The sequence below is a fragment of the Brassica rapa genome, chromosome A09, assembly GCF_000309985.2.
Source record: "Brassica rapa cultivar Chiifu-401-42 chromosome A09, CAAS_Brap_v3.01, whole genome shotgun sequence".
NCBI classification, from domain to species: domain Eukaryota; kingdom Viridiplantae; phylum Streptophyta; class Magnoliopsida; order Brassicales; family Brassicaceae; genus Brassica; species Brassica rapa.
The window spans coordinates 40,638,931-40,655,565 of NC_024803.2; the positions used below are offsets into that span (position 1 = coordinate 40,638,931).

Consider the following 16,635-nt stretch of genomic DNA (forward strand, 5'->3'; position numbering starts at 1 on the left):
TGTATCTCATTAGCAAAATTCTCAGAAATCAATTTAATTTAAGGACATGAATACAAAGTTTCACAACTAATACAATCGACAACCCAACGAATATATAAAAGATGTCTTCACCCAATAGCATAAAACATTAAAATCAAATAAGCTAAAAATATACATCAAATAAATTACTGGTTAAAGTAAATGATGTTTAATGTTTGTTTGTTGTTTTGTGATACTTGTCTTTCACCCAACGGAAACCAATGGCAGAGCCTGTCTTCAGCTTCTTAAAACCAGAAGAAGCTAGAGCTTTTGTCTTGTCTAGCCCTTGTCCCAGTTTCTCCTTGTGCTTAGCTGTTTTCGAGGTAGACGGAGCTCCACCTCCACCTCCGCTAACGGCACCGCCACCTATGCGGCCTCCTTTGGCAGAGTTGTCCCACTGGTCAGCCCACGATGTTCCGTTCATTATATTATCCTATTAAAAAAAGATTTCAATCAGAAATGATTTGGTTTTTTTTTTTTGAAAAAGAAATGATTTGGTTTTTTGTATGTAATCAAACTGAAAATTTGATTTCAAGTTTGTTTTGTGATTGCCTCTCGTTTTCTTTTACGTGTTTATATATACAATTATACATACACACAACTCGTCATCTGATACGTCAAAAGACCGTGTCTTTGTGGTCAAACCTTGTGTTCTCGAAGAACAAGACTTCTTTTGATTTGCTTCCTTTTTAATTTATTTCCTTTCTTAATTTCTTTCTTTTTTTTGGTCAAAATTTTATTTCCTTTCTAACCGTCAACAAATTCTGGAACCTTAGCTGGAAGGTTTAACATTATTCTAATGTAAAGAATCTCTCGTGGAAACTACTAGTCTAACTCGTACATTTATTGTAGAATCATGTACGCGTTGAGGAAGCTTCTTCAAATTCTCCTGAAGCAAGACCCTCGATTGTCAATGATTTGACTTATCTAACATGTAGAATCATGTACGTTTGCGGGCAGACTTCAGCTCATTGGCTCAGTCTTATATAGTATAATAAACTTCTGGATGTCAGCATATAGATTGCCAAACTCGTGTGTTCAAGAGATACAGAGCTTATGCGCGGCTTTTCTATGGTCTGGTCCAGTTCTGTCTACAAGGAAAGCTAAGATAGCTTGGTCAGACGTGTGCATGCCTAAGGATGAAGGAGGATTAGGACTGAGGAACTTGTATGAAGCTAATAGAGTCTCTTGTCTAAAGCTCATTTGGAGATTATTAGCTGAGAGAAACTCCTTATGGGTTCAGTGGATATGGAAGTATCTCATACGGAAGGGTTCTTTTTGGAGTGTTAAGGAGAATAGTTCTTTGGGATCATGGATGTGGAAGAAGCTGTTGAAGCTAAGACCGGTGGCTCAGCAGCTAACAAAAAAGGAGATTAATAGTGGCTCGAATACTTCTTTCTGGTTGGAAGATTGGTCGCCATTGGGAAAGCTGATTGAAGTAACAGGAGATGGAGGGTGTATGGCGCGGGGCATTCCGTTAAATGCAACAGTTGAAAGTGCAATACAGATTTACAGAGCTAGAAGACAGCGAACCCCTGTGTATCGGCTAATAGAACAAGAAATTATGAAGTTAAAAAACAGAGGACTTAACATGTTGGAGGATGACTGTCTATGGAAAAGGGAGAGTGGAGATTTCAGGACAGGTTTCAGTACGTCTCAAACATGGAATCTCATAAGAGCTCATGCGCCTAAAGTTTCTTGGAGTACAGGGATATGGTTCCCTGAAGCAACTCCGAAGTTTGCTTTTCTTGCGTGGATTGCTATTCAAAATAGATTAGCAACAGGAGATAGGGTTCTAAGATGGAACCCTCAAGCAATATCTATTTGTTGGCTCTGCAAAAGAGAGATGGAAACCAGAGATCACATTTTCTTTGAGTGTGCATACTCAAAGGAAGTTTGGAGAGTGACTGTGGGAAATCTTGTGGGTAGTGGAGTTATTTACCAATGGGATCAAGTGGTTAGATTGGTGGTGAATGGGACTTGGGAGAGATGTGTTAAGTTCCTGTTTAGATATTGCTTTCAGGCGGTTGTTTATGCACTTTGGCAGGAGAGAAATATAAGAAGAGCAGAAGAGAAGTCGCAGCCAATTTCTTGTTTGATAGCAAGGTTGGAGAAATTGGTGAGAAACAGAATTACATCTTTGAGAAGGAAGAATTGGAGGAAGTATGAGAAGACTATGGAAGTTTGGATGGGGAGAATTTAGAACAGAGTAGTAAAGAAATTTCTTTATATATTTTCATAGAAATGTTTGCAGTTTTTCTGTACAAAAGTTTTTTTTGAGATGAATAAATTTAAAATTCTTTCAAAAAAAAAAAGACTTATCTAACATGAATTTACAAAATTCAGGAAATTTTGCTTTTTTCTTCTATGTTCAAGACGAAATGGCATCCAATTTCTTTCGATAGAGAGAGATCAACTGAAAAAAAAAACAAGTGCGTCGAGGAAGCTAAACTACGACCAAAATTATATTTTTCCATTGGCCCATAAGTTGACAATGTGTTTATATATATGTTATCAATCTTACTACTTCAGCTAATTTCTCTAATCAACCTTTCTTTTTCCACATGGATCATTGCAATTTGATGATAGCGGGGACCTTCAAAGAGTACTTGTGAATCAAGGAACCTCATCACTCTGCTTCTGCTGCAATAATTTATTCTCTGAGAATGGTAAAAGCTATATGCCAACAAAGAAACAAGAAAAATGCTCAGAATTTTTGAGTATTTATCCCACAAAATTTTAAGACAATTTTATACAGAATGGTGATAACACCACATGGTCAGTTGACTAGAAACCAAAAATTATCCTTAACCAAACAATGGATATTTACTTAGTTTAGGTTTACTAACCTGACGAGCGACCTGTGCAACACTTCGAGATGACGGTATAAATCTAAGTAACCGTTGTCTTTCTCTTTAGTCTTTTGTCTCGTGTTTCTGCTCTCATCGTTTCTGCTACTGCTACCGCTTCCTTACGCTTTCTATTGAGTGTGAACTGGACACACAGTTTCTTGAAAGGCGACACAGACGTAGATAGCTCCAAATCATTCACTTTCTCTTCCTTCTTCCTTGCTTCGGTTTTGGATGATGTCAATGACTCCACTTCAGGAAAATCTCAGTTGGCAATGTTTTTGTCAATATTCAAAAAATAGCTAGACAATAATTACGTATTTTTAGAAGATTAGTATCTAGACGGGTGTGTAAGCACTACCTAGAGAACATTGGTCATTGTTGTCATATTGTCATGATCCACGCTTTTCTAAAACTCTAAATTAGGGAAAGTCGCGAACTCATCCAAATTGGCTAAAGCGAACACTAAAAGAAGAAAAGCCTCCTTTTTAAGTGGCTTTAAACCATTCTTTTAACTTCATCTTCGTATGCAACTAATAAAGTAATAGTGGCTTTCATTCCTGGCCAATACTTGTGCTTTTCCTTTTCTTTTTCCACGAGAAATATAATCTTTGATTAGTAACTAGGAGACTTATTTATATCGTTATTTATATAGTTTAATATGCATGTTATTGAACCCCATGCTTAAACTTGAATTGGATGATCATGACACCACGTTTTAAGTGAAACCACTAGAAAAGAAGTTAACTCTTTATCTAATTATATCTTTTAACAAAAATCTCTATATCTTTTTCCTAATTTTTTTAGAATACTAATTGCCGGAAAAATCATTATAACAATTTACTAATCAGTAAAACAGAAAAAATGAGACAAAGATAATGAAAAGTACAAAATTGGTTTCAAGAAAACCTTGTGTTACACCACATATAATTCTTCCATGCATCATTAGAGACTCCGACATTTTTTTGTTGAGAAAGAGTTAACGAGTCCAATCAGTGACGGACCTACTGAGGTCCAAGGAGGGTCAATTGACACCCTTAAAATAGTCAAATTAATAAATTTACACAGAATTTACAAAATAATCTGTAGAAGAAATGGTTATTTTGTACAATTATATGATTTTTTATTTTAGAAAGTTATATATATGTGACACCGGTAAAATAAATCTCTGGATCCGCCACTGACTCCAAACATTTTGAAGTCTTATTAACAGGTAAGAATATAAAACCAATCAGTCAAAAAAAAAATATATAAAACCAACTTATCAACGTCGACTACGAGTAACGAGTACAATAATTCCTATGAAAATTGTATTCTATTATACGTTAACAAAAGGTTAAAAGCCAACACCTATTCAGCATCAACATTCTCCAAATTGTGGGAGTCCAGATCTTTCCTCGTTTTTTTTTAAAGAATGTAGTAAAACTTCAGTTTGGATGCAGTTTTTTTTATTTATAATTAAGGTATAGTTCAGAAATTTGGTCCTCAAGAAATATTTTAAATTCTTTAGTTAGTCGACAATCATAGTTAATTCGAACGTGTGAATCCATATATAACTGGGATAACTTGATCATATTTTGATCATTCCTCAAATCAGCATTACATACGGTGTTTTAAAAGACAACTTGTAACTTGTAAAAGAAAGTTAAACCTAAAGGGCAAAGGCAATTGATGGGCAAACAAGAAAATAATACATGTTAAATTATATGAAGTTCAGTTTCAAAAAAAAAAAAAAAAAAAAAAAAAAAATTATATGAAGCTATCATGTTCATCCAGTGGCCGCATGACTTCATCAAAATATTTGATGCCACGGTTTGGAATATTCTTTTGATTATTTTTTTATATATATTCGTTTCATTCGTTCATCAATCATTTAATTCTGACCAAAAAAATTGTTTTTTTTTAACTAACCATAACTAAAATGTTGCATAAAATTTTCAATATTCATCAGGACAATATTTCAATAAAAGCGTTGGAGGCTTTCGTTAGATTTTGAGACATGAGGATGAAATTAACACGAAGTAATCCTCTTAAGGATTTGAGTTTTTCAAGGCAACAAATCACACAAGCAAAAGTTAACTTAAAAGGATGGTTCTAAAGGTAATCAGCTTGAATGTAATTGTGATTGGAACTGATCAGTTGACCAGATTCTTCTAATACTAAACACTACATTACTATACTAAACAGTAAACACAACTCTTTTTGTTTCAAAATAACACATATCTTTAATTTTTTTATACATATTAATAAAAAATATAAATGCATAAATTTGTTGTAATTATCTATACCTTAATCAATAAAAATTAAAAAAATACGGTTAATTTTTTGACGTTTACAATTAATTGTTTAAAAAATATATCAAAAGTTCAAAACTATAGAATTTTTTTCTGAAAAATGAACGACTGAAGTACAAATCAAACCAGCACGTGTCGTATTACCGTAACTACAGAACTCAACACTGTAATAAAAATAATTCGTTTCAGAGCTAAGCCACGTGTCACGTGGACGTTTATAAAAATATAAGCACAAGAAGAAAGAGCTCAGATCCACTCACACCTCGTCTCCACCGTTCTAAAAGCGATTGAAAGGGTTAACAAAAATCCAAAACAGACGCAAGGGCATAACCGGAAAATCACTAAAATGGCCGCCGTCAGTAGCTCATCAGAAACCGGAGGCGGTGCCGCCGGGAAGGGAGAGATCATGTTGTTCGGAGTCAGAGTCGTCGTTGATCCGATGAGAAAGTGCGTGAGTCTAAACAATCTGTCTGACTACGACAAGTCTTCACCGGAGGAAGAGAACGAACCGGATGCGATAACCGCCGCAGGTTACGCCTCCGCCAATGACGCCGTCCAGATTACACCCTCCACCGTCGGGAATCGCGAGAGGAAACGAGGTACCTTTTCTCTGATGGTTGTTGTTTTAGCTATGGCATCGTTTTAATCTCTATGGCTTGTTGATGATTGTGTGTGGATGAAAACAGGAGTAGCGTGGACGGAGAGTGAGCACAAGAGGTTCTTGCTTGGTCTGCAGAGAGTAGGGAAAGGAGATTGGAAAGGGATATCGAGAGACTTTGTCAAGACCAGGACGCCTACTCAAGTTGCTAGCCACGCTCAGAAGTACTTCCTCCGGAGAACCAATCTCAACCGTCGCCGACGAAGATCTAGCCTTTTCGATATCACAACCGATACGGTAAAGCCATTCCTATAGGTTATCTCTGCTGTCTGAAAGTTCTTTTCCTTTCTTGCTCTCTAGAGTTTTTTTTTGAGAAAGAATTTGCTTTTTTTTTTTTAGTATTTCTTCTTTGGGACTAAAAGATAAAAAATGAAGTGTCATATATTGGGAATATATGTCTTAGGCTGTTCTAGAAAGTGGATAGATTCAAATAATTGAGTTTTACAAATATCATGCAAGTGTGTTACAGTTTGGCCTGATTTGTTTTTTACAGGTCACAGGAATGCACATGGAGCAAGATCATGCTCAGGAAAACTCATCACTGCCTGAAACTAACATCAGCTCTGGACATCAAGTTATGCAAGTTTTTCCGACAAGAACTGAGGAGAATGCACCACAGACATTTCATCCCAACGATTTATCCTCAAATCGTGTCCATCCGGTTCCAGTAACCTTCCAAGCAAATCCTGCTTTCAATCTAAACACAGATGCTGCTCCGGTTTCTCTTAACCTGTCTCTGTCCTTTAACCTCAACGAACCATCCAACTCGAGACGTTCGGCTTTCACGATGATGCCAAGCTTCAGCGATGGAGATAGCAATAGCAACACCATTAGAGTTGCTTAGACTTAAAAAGCAAGGTGAATCTTTAAGACCTTGCTTCTTTCTTTTGTTTCTCTGTTCTAGTAGTACATACTAGGTCTAAACCCTTAGTCTTGTTTTTGATGTTACTATGTCAAAAACTGTTATGTATTCTTGTCTGAAAAAGAATAATCAGGGGATAAAAAGAAACATGGACGAACTGTGTGTGTTTATTGTTTGTAAAAAACTCTGTCCTCTGTGTTTTGTTTTGTGGTAAGCTAAAACAAGTCGTGATTGTCATGTGCCCCATTCTCAATGGGGCCTTTTTTCTATATCTTATCTTTTGGGCATAAGCTAAAAATGTATGTATGTGGTTCGTCGCATTACTTTTAATGCCATAAATAATGTAATCCTGCCAGTTTCCTAGATGATATTTAGGTGTAAGTAATTACATAAGTACTTTTTAAATGGATGATTAGCGATAATCATTAAGACCCCCATTAATGGATACTATCTCTGAAAAATCCAAAACATAGAAGTCCATTCTTATCTGCGATTAACCGTTATTTCAGGTATTTTTTGGTCTTCAACCTTAATTCAAATCTTTTACAAATTCCAAAAATAGAATGAATAAATAAGAAAGGTCATAACATAACCTCTTTTTTGCTTTTTTCTTACGCCACCATTTCAAATCTTCATGTAACCCTTCTCTATCATCGATAATCAATGTCAAACCGTTCCTTCAAGAACTTCATAGAAGACGAGCTCGGAACATTCCCACACTTCTTAATCTACGCCATCCTCGAATGGATCATCATCATCCTCCTCTTCCTAGACGGCCTCCTCGCCTTCTCCTCAAACCAACTCTCCAAACTCTTCGACCTCAAAACCCCTTGCCTCCTCTGCACAAGACTCGACCACGTCCTCGTCCCAACGAACCCCGACTTCTACTACAACGACTCCATCTGCGACTCTCACAAGAAGAACGTCTCTTCCTTAGCTTACTGCCACGTCCACAAGAAACTCTCCGAGATCAAAAGAATGTGCGAAGGTTGTCTCCTCTCCTTCGCCACCGAGAAAGAAACTGATGTTGACACCTACAAGTCTCTTATCGGTATCTTGCATAAGGATCTCGAGCTTCTTATCGACGATGAGCATCAGAAGGCGTTTCCGGTTACAGGCTCGAAGCTTGATCTTAGAGCTAACAACAGGTTTCAAGAACAGCAGTGTTGTTCTTGTTGTGGAGAGTTGTTGAAGATAAAAACCGAAAAACAACCGAATAGTAATGGGAACAGATCTTTCTTTGCTGCTCCGAGTCCGTCTCCTAGAGTCTCATTCAACCAAAGAACTATGGATTTTTCCAACTTGCCTGAGGAAGAAGAAGCAGCTAACAACAAAGACACACTTGATAGAACGCCGAGTTTCGTAAGAGGAGGGAACAACAGATTCTTTTCTGACTCGGCTCAGAACAGTCCGCGATGGTCTGTTAGGTCCATGAAGAAGAGTTTGATCGATCAGACCGGTCCGGAAGCTGAAGTGTTGGACGGTGATTCGATACTTCATCATCTGAACAGGCAGGTTAGGCTGGACCGGAAGTCGCTGATGGATTTGTACATGGAGTTGGATGAAGAGAGGAGTGCTTCGGCTGTTGCGGCGAACAACGCGATGGCTATGATCACGAGGCTTCAGGCGGAGAAAGCCGCGGTTCAGATGGAGGCGTTGCAGTATCAGAGGATGATGGATGAGCAGGCGGAGTATGATCAGGAGGCTGTGCAGTCTTTGAGTGGTTTGTTGGTTAAGAGGGAAGAAGATATGAAGGAGCTTGAAGCTGAAGTTGAGGCTTACAGGTTGAGATATGGACTGTTGATGGGAGAAGAGGAAGAACAACCACAACAAGAAGACAGCAAAGGAGGAGAAGCAGAAGAGTTTCTTGATGAAGAAAACAATGAAACTAAACCGGATTGTTCTTTAAATAATGAAGAAGATTTGGTGCAAATGAAAGATTCAGGTGAGGAGGAGACTAAAGACAACAATGGTGGGATGATCATAGAGGAAGAGAAAGGTTAGAGATTCATTGGTTAGTTGTTTTCTTGTAAACAACTGTCTGAATCTTCTTTTGGTTTTGTTACAGAGAAGGGAAGCAGAAAAGATATGTTAGTGAAGGAGATCTCAGAGATAACAGAGAGACTACATGAGATTGAATCAAAAGGTGAATTGCTGCAGCATATTTCAGAAGTGTTAGATGTTAGTGAAGGAGAAGCAATTCTGTTACAGATATCTCAGAATCTCAATATGCTTCGTAGTTTCATTGAGATGCCATCAGAATCATGAATGTGAATACTTACTTATTTTATCATACATCAGACGATACCAAAACAGCATCCTTGTATCTAATCTGTATGTAACACATACTAGAAATTTTTTTATTACAGAACAAGCAAAGTTTTTACCTGCCTTGTCTCATACGTCAACTTCAATCCTGACTTTGTTTTTGAGAACTTATAATATGTACCAAACTTAAAAAACTTGAAGACTAGTAATTATTTCTTCCTAATTAAAAATTTATATATGAAAATGTCACTTTAACAAACCCATATATACTTGTCCAGACCAAAAACTTATTAAATATAAACTAGTATTTAAGTTCTTACCAAATAATTTACTTATGAAAAATTCTTGAATTATCAACCACTCATTTTCAACTGAGTACTAAAAATTATCTTTTATTCTTAAAGACAGAGCTTAAGTCATGAAGTCATTATGTATTTCATGATTAAGCCATGAAACTTCTCTAATTAACCATTGACTTTGAAATATTCTGCAGATTTCTTGTCTTTTCGATTGCTTCTTACGACAAAATCAATTAAAAAAACTTTAGAAAACATAAGAAACTGAGTAAAACAGACTAAAAAGAGGACAAGTCAAAATAGTTTTTTTTCTCCAAAAACACACACCACTATATATACAAAAACAGAGGATGCTCTGTTTCATCATTCTCAAAAGCCATGACTTCTCTCCCCATCTCCTTCCTTCTAACTCTCTGCCTACTCGTAATCCCATCTCTCTCATCCGACTCTGACCCTTTACAAGACTTCTGCGTCGGCGACCTCAAAGCTTCTCCTTCCCTCAATGGCTTCCCATGCAAGTCACCAGTCTCCGCCTCTGACTTCTTCTTCTCCGGCTTAGGCATTCCTCTAAACACCTCAAACCGTAACGGCGTAGCCGTGGCCCCCGCCAACGTCCTAACCTTTCCTGGTCTGAACACTTTAGGACTCTCTATGAACAACGTCGAGTTCGCTCCAGGCGGTGTGAACCCTCCTCACTCGCACCCTCGTGCAACAGAAGCAGGGGTTGTGATCGAAGGCTCTGTTTTCGTCGGGTTCTTGACCACGAACAACACCTTGTTCTCAAAGGTTATACATGCCGGAGAGATGTTTGTTGTCCCTAGAGGGTTGGTTCATTTCCAGTGGAACGTTGGTAAAGGGAAAGCACGTTTGATAACTTCTTTTAACAGTCAGCTTCCTGGATCGGCTGTTCTGCCTAGTACTCTGTTTGGTTCTATGCCTGAGATCCCAAACGCGGTTTTGACCAAAACGTTTAGGACTGATGATGCAACTGTGAACAATCTCAAGTCCAAGTTTGCTGTTTGAGAGTCTTTTGATTTTATGTTTTCTGAATTAAATGATATTTTTCTATTCTATTTTATTTAAATAATGGTGTACATTTATGTGTAATAAATAGTTAAGAAAAAATGTTTGTTGACCAAAAAAATTTAAACAAAAACATTAATAACATCTTTTATTTATATTTTCTGATATTATATTTCTGAATTGTATTTTATTGCAAATACAAGATTTCTTGACCCAAAAAAACATTAATAAGATTATATTTATCTTTTCTCTATATCTTTCTTGTGAACATTTTCATTTGGTTGTGATTTGAGCTGCTACTTCGCAATTCCATGGATGAGCCTTTGAAAATGATTCGAAGAACTCATTCTCTAGCAAGTTGTTTAGTTCTTGATTAAACTATTACTGAAAAGCCTCTCTTAACAATCATAGAGATATTGTCAACATATGGTATTTAACTAATTTCTTAAATCAGCTATACAATAAATATTCTCAACAGCTAACTAATTCAATCATCAAAACCTGCTACATTGTCAACGCATGGTATTCAAGAATACATTTAAATTTTGCAGTATTGGTTTGAGTCAAGTTGCAACTCCAACGTGAACCATAAGAACAGTGTTTTCATGTTCTGTTTCTTACCCAAATAATATAAAGTTTATTTTGTTCCATACAATAAGTCAGTCAGTTGTTTCCGAAGACTAAAACAAGCCGTTGTTATAAACATATACAGAGCGATCTTCTGTATTGTATGGATATGGGACAACGCTAAAAAGAGATTCACATCTTTTAGAGGATTACTCCATGGACCATAATAACGCCATTCAGAAAAGTCTCAAAGCTGCATCGTTTTACCAAAATCTAAGAGACCCTGAACGTGTTCATATGGTTAAATACAAAAGTTAATTGTACACTAATAATAATTCCATAACCAACAGCTTGTAGGAATCTCTGGTTCACCCTCTTCATTGTTTCCCTTTCAGGGTAAGAACAAAATGACTAAACTAATCTACACAGAAGAGACCTCTCCACTTCACTTATCAGCCGTGTTTGCCTGATAACCTAAAAACTAGAAGGCATATATATATGCTTGAATGCAGATTACCGTTCAACTGAAGAGGTTTCTGCCAGAAATAACTCGTAAATATCTTGTTTACAGAGGGAGCTTTAAGACGGTCTCTATGTCTTTGATTATAAGTTGTCTGTCTTATCATCATCCTTCAAAGCTGTACTTGGACCATCATCAAAACCAGATACAGGAGCAAGCTCGTTTAAATCGAGGTAATGCCTTTTGCCTACTGCACCCTCAACTTCTTCTTGGTCTGTGCCGTTTGACTTGTTCACTTGATTATTATCCTCTGTGCCATTTGTTTTCTCTGCATTGTCATTGACTTCTCTGGTCTCTTCTTCTACTTCTTCATCAGGAGATTCTGATTCATGGTCATTTGCCTTTTCTTCCGAGTCCTCACTTCCCATTGTGAAGTTCCCATTCCCTGATTCATCGGAATGTTCATCTGGCTCAACCAATCGTTTCCGTTTAGCCACCCCTGTTACTTCTTTGTCTGATTCCGAGAACTCATATTGTTGGTAATCGATTCTTGTGGCTCTTTTACTACGTCTCAGACCTGTCCGGTAATCATTTGACCTTGGTCTTGATCTTGACTTAGCTTCTCTCCGTGGCATTTTCTTACCTCTCCGGGGTTCATCGCTATCTTCTTCGCTGCTACTTTGAGAATCTTCATCATCCTCTTCTTCTTCTTCCTCTTCCTCGTACTCAGCATTGTCTTCATCCCATTTGTACTCTTCATCCCCGTTTTCCTCCTCTCCCTCAGAACCACTAGATATCTTCTTCCGTTTGCGCTTCCTAAGATACTCTTCATCATAAACTGCTTCCCCAACAATGTCATCATCGCTCTCGAATCCTGCATCATTGTCTGAAACAGTTTCAACAAAGTCCGTAGCTGAATACCTCTGGGGCCGTTGTCTGCGCCTGTTACTGTCAGGACATTGTACTCAGTAATAATTCAATTTCGCAAAGATCTGGAGGGAAAAATATAGGGGAGATGAAAATTACGCTGTCTCTTGCCTTTTGTCCATGGATTCATCTCTCTGCTCATCGAACTCATCAGAATCAGCAAAATCAGAAGATCCCGCAGATGCTGTATCGTTCACAGGTTCAGTAAGGTGGGCTGAACTTGTCGAACTGCCATTCGCAAGCGCATCCAACCTGGCTGATTCTCTTCTGTGAAGGAAAGGTTCTTCTGGTGATGGATGTTTCTTCCTGAGAAAGTTTTATCAAAACCAGTGGGAAGTAAGGGACAATAGATACTAGTCACCAAATGACATGTTAAAGAGAAACAACAGCAGATATGCTTCAATGCAAGCGACACTCAAGACGTACTTTGTTATCTTGATTGCTTCATTTATCGACCTATCATAATCATCTGCAATAATATCAACCGATTTGGTAAAGCCCTTCAGTCGAGTAGAAATCAAGCTGGATATCATGAACTCCCAACAAGGTCATAACCTTACCAAAAGTGTATCTAACTGGCTTCCTGTCACGGAGAGAACGGCCAGCGCCAAGACCGTCAACAACCAAATAGTTATCCAGGAGAAGAGCCTGTCTATGTTGCTTTTTCAACAATTTTTCTTTCCTCTGACAAAGAATGAAAAAAAAAAAAATATAAAAGGATGCAATGGATAAGAATTATTCCGCCAATGTGAGTTCAGTAGTAACGTTGTATTCTACTGTAACCAAAGTGAAAACAAAAATAAAAGGAAAGGCAGAGAGCAAATTGGAACCTTGTGTTCTTTTTCTATCTCAGGAAGCATATCTCTCGTTAACTTCTTCCCTAGAGAAATCTCAATTCTACTACTACTTGAATTAAGTTTCTCCTGCAAAACAAAGGCAGAGAGCATTTCAATCAACAGTAAAAACATAGAAAGTTATTCATCAAAATTGCTCGTAGTAGAGACTTACAGAAACATCTTGGAATTCATCAAAATTAGTGGCAACAGTTTCCCATTGGTATGTTACGTTAGGAAGAATCTTGGAACCCTTCGTTCTGACCTTAACCACCTCTGCTTTCCTTATTTCCCGATATAAACGGTGACCAACTAAGGGATCATCCTCATACCTTGAAAAAAGAAACAAACAGATGCTATCAGAAATATGCAAACAAGGGAGTCCCATTCATGTCTTTTGAAATTTGGCACATACCAAAAATTAACTCCATGTGAATCACCCCCAACGCGATCTTTGCGAAATGCTGACACATGAACACCAGTTTTTAGTGAATTCTCAATGTAGCTCCTGATATCCTCTTGCTGTGGAAATACACAAAACCCATGAAAACTGTAACTGTTATAACGATCTTGTTTTCAAGGCAATCATACGAACATTGATAACATAATGGAAGTTCCATTTCAACTGCAAGCAGATTGGCATAGAGCAGCAACAATACCTCAACACGAATATCACATAAAGCTTTCAAAATCACCACACGAATGGCTGGATCAAGAGATTTGTACACTTCAATCTCCCGCCTACAAGATTAATACAAGAAGCTTTATAAATGCTTCCGAATCAGTAACCAAGAGATTCAGAGAATGATAACAACTCACCCTTGCGAGGCAATAATTGGAAGGTCCCCTTCTGCGACCTAAACAAGTAGGTGAAGGAGATATCAGAACATGATATAATGCAAAAAAATGTGTACTTCTAATATCAGATAAAAGATGTTTAGAAATCATTACCCAATGCCAGGAATCTCTAATTTTTCTGCACAGGACAGTGACCCAGGTATCACGTGTGAGGGCCGTTCTAGTTACAGGAGGAATGGCCTGCGAATAAAAATAAAATAAACTGGTAAATTGCTAAGCAGTGTGGACATTAATAGTAGTAAAGATTATAACAGATTCCAAATCATCCACATCAATTATGCACAACAAATAAAAATCATGATATCATTCATGTCAACGATGAAAGAATTCAATCAGGGAACTCTAAAATGACTCAAGAAAGCGTTTCAGAGAAAATTAGTGATCCTGAAGTGGGTAGCACAAGCCTATAGGGAAGCTACCCAAAAACATTTAACAACTAAGCCTTTTAACAGAATGGTCATGACCATTCAAGACGCTAACAAACGGATACTAATAAGAGCTAAGAGCACCAAGAAGCTCTGTTCATGTCAATGAAGCAAACTCTCGGGAAGTACATTGAAGTTAAAACAGATAGAAAGCAAAGCAAATCAACAAGACTTAGGAAAGCATCAATAAGAAACACGAAGAGCATACTAAAAGAGTAGGAGAGAAGACAAGAATGGATAGGGAAAGCACCAACCTTTAGAAGAGGAATATGAATGTCACTTAAAGTATCGTTAGGATTCAGCAAAGCCGTCTCAAACTCCTCAGCTGAAAACTCCGCATTGATCTTCAAAAGCGGTCTAAAAACCTTCAAGGAACAACAAAGAGGAGAACTTGGGAGTGAGTGAGTGAGCTGGTAAGAACCAAGACAATTAAAGAGAAGAGAGAGAGAGCTGACATGCAAGAAGTTGAGTACGGAAGCAAGTTCCCACATAGACCTAAGATTCCACCGCGGCATCTGCGAAGGCTCCGGTGGCGGGACAAGCGAAGTAACGATTTTGCTTTTGCCTGAACTTCCTCCTCCTCCAACGCATTGCCGCTGATGATTCTCATCTTCCTCCTCCTCCTCCTCATCATCATCATCATCATCTTCCTCCTCAACCTCTTCTTCCCTCCGTTTACACTCCTTCTTCAAAGGCCTGACCTTTCTCTCCGCCGCTTGCTGCTCCTGGAGCCGCTGCTGCGCCCTAACAGTGCAGGCGCGCGAAGGCCTCGTTCTCCTGAGCTCCGCCGGAATTTTGGTACCGGCGACCGGAGAAGCGTCGTCGTCGGCGGGAGAGCGGTGGTTCCCGGGGGAAGATCGGTCAGGGACGATATCGGCGGAGGAAGCCATCAAGAAGATTGAAATTAGGGTTTAATTTGAAAAGTGGTGTTGATTTGAGATTTTTTTTTAGGGCATTGTGAGGGAAAAAATCTAAATCGGTTAAACAGAGAGGATGACGAAGAGGAAGAAGGTACGAAAGCGTTTTACTGGTGTTTGGATGTTAAACGTTGTCGTTTTGGGCTTCTTGTCTGGAGAGAAGAAGAAGGAGAATATCTGAGGAGAATAAAAAGATGGTAAAAAAAAAGGACTCTCTCTCTCTCTCTCTCTCTCAGTGATCAGAGAAAACGACTCAGGGAGTGAAACACAGGAGAGGAGAAATAGGGGGTAAACAGATCTAGGGCTCTCTCTCTATCGATTTTTTAATCTATATTAAACCAAAAAGTATATGCTATGACATATCAGAACTTTAAAAATTGTAAATAATAATTATGAATAACATAATTTGAAAATTTTGTAAGTGATATAAAAGTGATGAGTATAGTAATTTAGTAAAAAAATACAAATTTATTTCTAAATTAGTAAACTCAAAGTTTAAAAGTAACTCTTGTTTTAACTAATTTGCTTAAATAACTCAAAAATTTTGATTTAGAAAAAAATATAACTATATGCGGTAAGTATATGATTAATGTGCCAGCTGCCAGCTGAAGTAGTAACCCATTAAAAGTCTACATGATTAAACATGTTAAGCAAAGGATCTCTAAATGTCAAGGATGATCATTAATGATCTTTTTTATTAGGTCCAAGCATATTATCTAAGATCCTGAGTCCTGACACAGTGACACTGGTTCTTACATTGATACTTCATTTATGTCACACTACCAAACTCCACATATACACTACTACCAAACTCCATATATACACTAAACTAACTTACCAAAAAGAAAGGAAAGAACCGTGATCGCCGTCATAGCAATGTACATCGTTCTCAAAATCTCCTCCTCCATCATCCGCCGTGGTTTACGCCGGAGAAAATGAAAAAGGGTTAACTCTTGGGGCAAATGTTTTTTTTCTTTCAATTTGAGCAAATCTATTTCTTTGTTTGCATCTATTATTGGGCTTTGAACCATTTAAATTTAGGGCTGATTTCTCAATTTATAGGCCCAATATGATAAAGGGAAGAGAGTAGAGCCACGTGGAGGCTCTAGGTTCGCTGTTTTGCACGCTGCGGCCACATGATGGCACGTGCGAAAGAGAGCATACGGAACGGGGGAGATTAATTAACGGCTTTTTAACGAACGGAGACAAATGCATGAGACCAGCTAACGGAGAGGACGCTCTGACTCATTCAATCAATGAACGTCAGTTTTGTTTCTGTCGGTAATAATAACTCAGGCTCCGAATGGTAACAGCGGATTGAGCGGTGCGGGACAAGCGGTTTGACTGCGGTGCGGTTCTAACAGTTATAAAAACGTATAA

General features: G+C 37.9%; 5 protein-coding genes across 8 annotated transcripts; 3 read left to right on the forward strand and 2 right to left on the reverse strand.

Annotated features, from left to right (window-relative positions):
* Positions 1-18: 18 nt before the first annotated feature.
* LOC103842668 lies at positions 19-501 on the reverse strand. Its single transcript, XM_033280875.1, has one exon. It carries the CDS (start codon positions 440-442, stop codon positions 188-190), a length of 255 nt encoding a protein of 84 aa, XP_033136766.1. The 5' UTR covers positions 443-501; the 3' UTR covers positions 19-187.
* A 4,853-nt stretch (positions 502-5,354) lies between these two features.
* On the forward strand, positions 5,355-6,952 carry LOC103842669 (transcription factor MYB1R1). Its single transcript, XM_009119323.3, has 3 exons — positions 5,355-5,760; positions 5,848-6,056; positions 6,313-6,952. Exons 1-3 carry the CDS (start codon positions 5,508-5,510, stop codon positions 6,661-6,663), a joined length of 813 nt encoding a protein of 270 aa, XP_009117571.1. The 5' UTR covers positions 5,355-5,507; the 3' UTR covers positions 6,664-6,952.
* A 330-nt stretch (positions 6,953-7,282) lies between these two features.
* On the forward strand, positions 7,283-9,067 carry LOC103842670 (probable myosin-binding protein 5). Its single transcript, XM_009119324.2, has 2 exons — positions 7,283-8,680; positions 8,750-9,067. The coding sequence occupies exons 1-2, from the start codon at positions 7,345-7,347 to the stop codon at positions 8,947-8,949; spliced, it is 1,536 nt and encodes a 511-aa protein (XP_009117572.1). The 5' UTR covers positions 7,283-7,344; the 3' UTR covers positions 8,950-9,067.
* A 261-nt stretch (positions 9,068-9,328) lies between these two features.
* LOC103842671 (germin-like protein subfamily T member 2) lies at positions 9,329-10,458 on the forward strand. The gene has a single exon (XM_009119325.3). It carries the CDS (start codon positions 9,624-9,626, stop codon positions 10,266-10,268), a length of 645 nt encoding a protein of 214 aa, XP_009117573.1. The 5' UTR covers positions 9,329-9,623; the 3' UTR covers positions 10,269-10,458.
* Positions 10,459-11,062: 604 nt separating this feature from the next.
* On the reverse strand, positions 11,063-16,434 carry LOC103842672 (DDT domain-containing protein DDR4). 4 transcript variants are annotated; one of them, XM_009119326.3, is made up of 12 exons: positions 14,794-15,554; positions 14,593-14,703; positions 14,007-14,093; positions 13,875-13,912; positions 13,715-13,796; positions 13,471-13,577; positions 13,231-13,387; positions 13,053-13,145; positions 12,783-12,906; positions 12,649-12,691; positions 12,322-12,528; positions 11,063-12,243 (listed from the first exon to the last, which is right to left on the reverse strand). In XM_009119326.3, exons 1-12 carry the CDS (start codon positions 15,226-15,228, stop codon positions 11,439-11,441), a joined length of 2,289 nt encoding a protein of 762 aa, XP_009117574.1. In that variant the 5' UTR covers positions 15,229-15,554; the 3' UTR covers positions 11,063-11,438. The 4 variants fall into 4 exon arrangements, with proteins under 4 accessions (XP_009117574.1, XP_009117575.1, XP_009117577.1 ...); XM_009119327.3 differs by having other exon boundaries at positions 11,115-12,237; positions 14,794-16,434; XM_009119329.3 differs by having other exon boundaries at positions 11,115-12,237; positions 12,334-12,528; positions 14,794-16,433.
* Positions 16,435-16,635: the final 201 nt, after the last annotated feature.

What these genes read in the sequence shown, in the direction of transcription:
- LOC103842668 (XM_033280875.1), bottom strand. Translation starts at nt 442, where the DNA reads ATGAACGGAACATCGTGGGCTGACCAGTGGGACAACTCTGCCAAAGGA.
- LOC103842669 (XM_009119323.3), top strand. Translation starts at nt 5,508, where the DNA reads ATGGCCGCCGTCAGTAGCTCATCAGAAACCGGAGGCGGTGCCGCCGGG. An exon ending in GAATCGCGAGAGGAAACGAG is followed by an intron (nt 5,761 to 5,847) that starts GTACCTTTTCTC and finishes GGATGAAAACAG; the next exon opens with GAGTAGCGTGGACGGAGAGT. An exon ending in TCGATATCACAACCGATACG is followed by an intron (nt 6,057 to 6,312) that starts GTAAAGCCATTC and finishes TGTTTTTTACAG; the next exon opens with GTCACAGGAATGCACATGGA.
- LOC103842670 (XM_009119324.2), top strand. Translation starts at nt 7,345, where the DNA reads ATGTCAAACCGTTCCTTCAAGAACTTCATAGAAGACGAGCTCGGAACA. An exon ending in GATCATAGAGGAAGAGAAAG is followed by an intron (nt 8,681 to 8,749) that starts GTTAGAGATTCA and finishes GTTTTGTTACAG; the next exon opens with AGAAGGGAAGCAGAAAAGAT.
- LOC103842671 (XM_009119325.3), top strand. Translation starts at nt 9,624, where the DNA reads ATGACTTCTCTCCCCATCTCCTTCCTTCTAACTCTCTGCCTACTCGTA.
- LOC103842672 (XM_009119326.3), bottom strand. Translation starts at nt 15,228, where the DNA reads ATGGCTTCCTCCGCCGATATCGTCCCTGACCGATCTTCCCCCGGGAAC. An exon ending in TTAGAGATTCCTGGCATTGG is followed by an intron (nt 13,913 to 14,006) that starts GTAATGATTTCT and finishes CTACTTGTTTAG; the next exon opens with GTCGCAGAAGGGGACCTTCC. An exon ending in GCCAGTTAGATACACTTTTG is followed by an intron (nt 12,692 to 12,782) that starts GTAAGGTTATGA and finishes ATATTATTGCAG; the next exon opens with ATGATTATGATAGGTCGATA.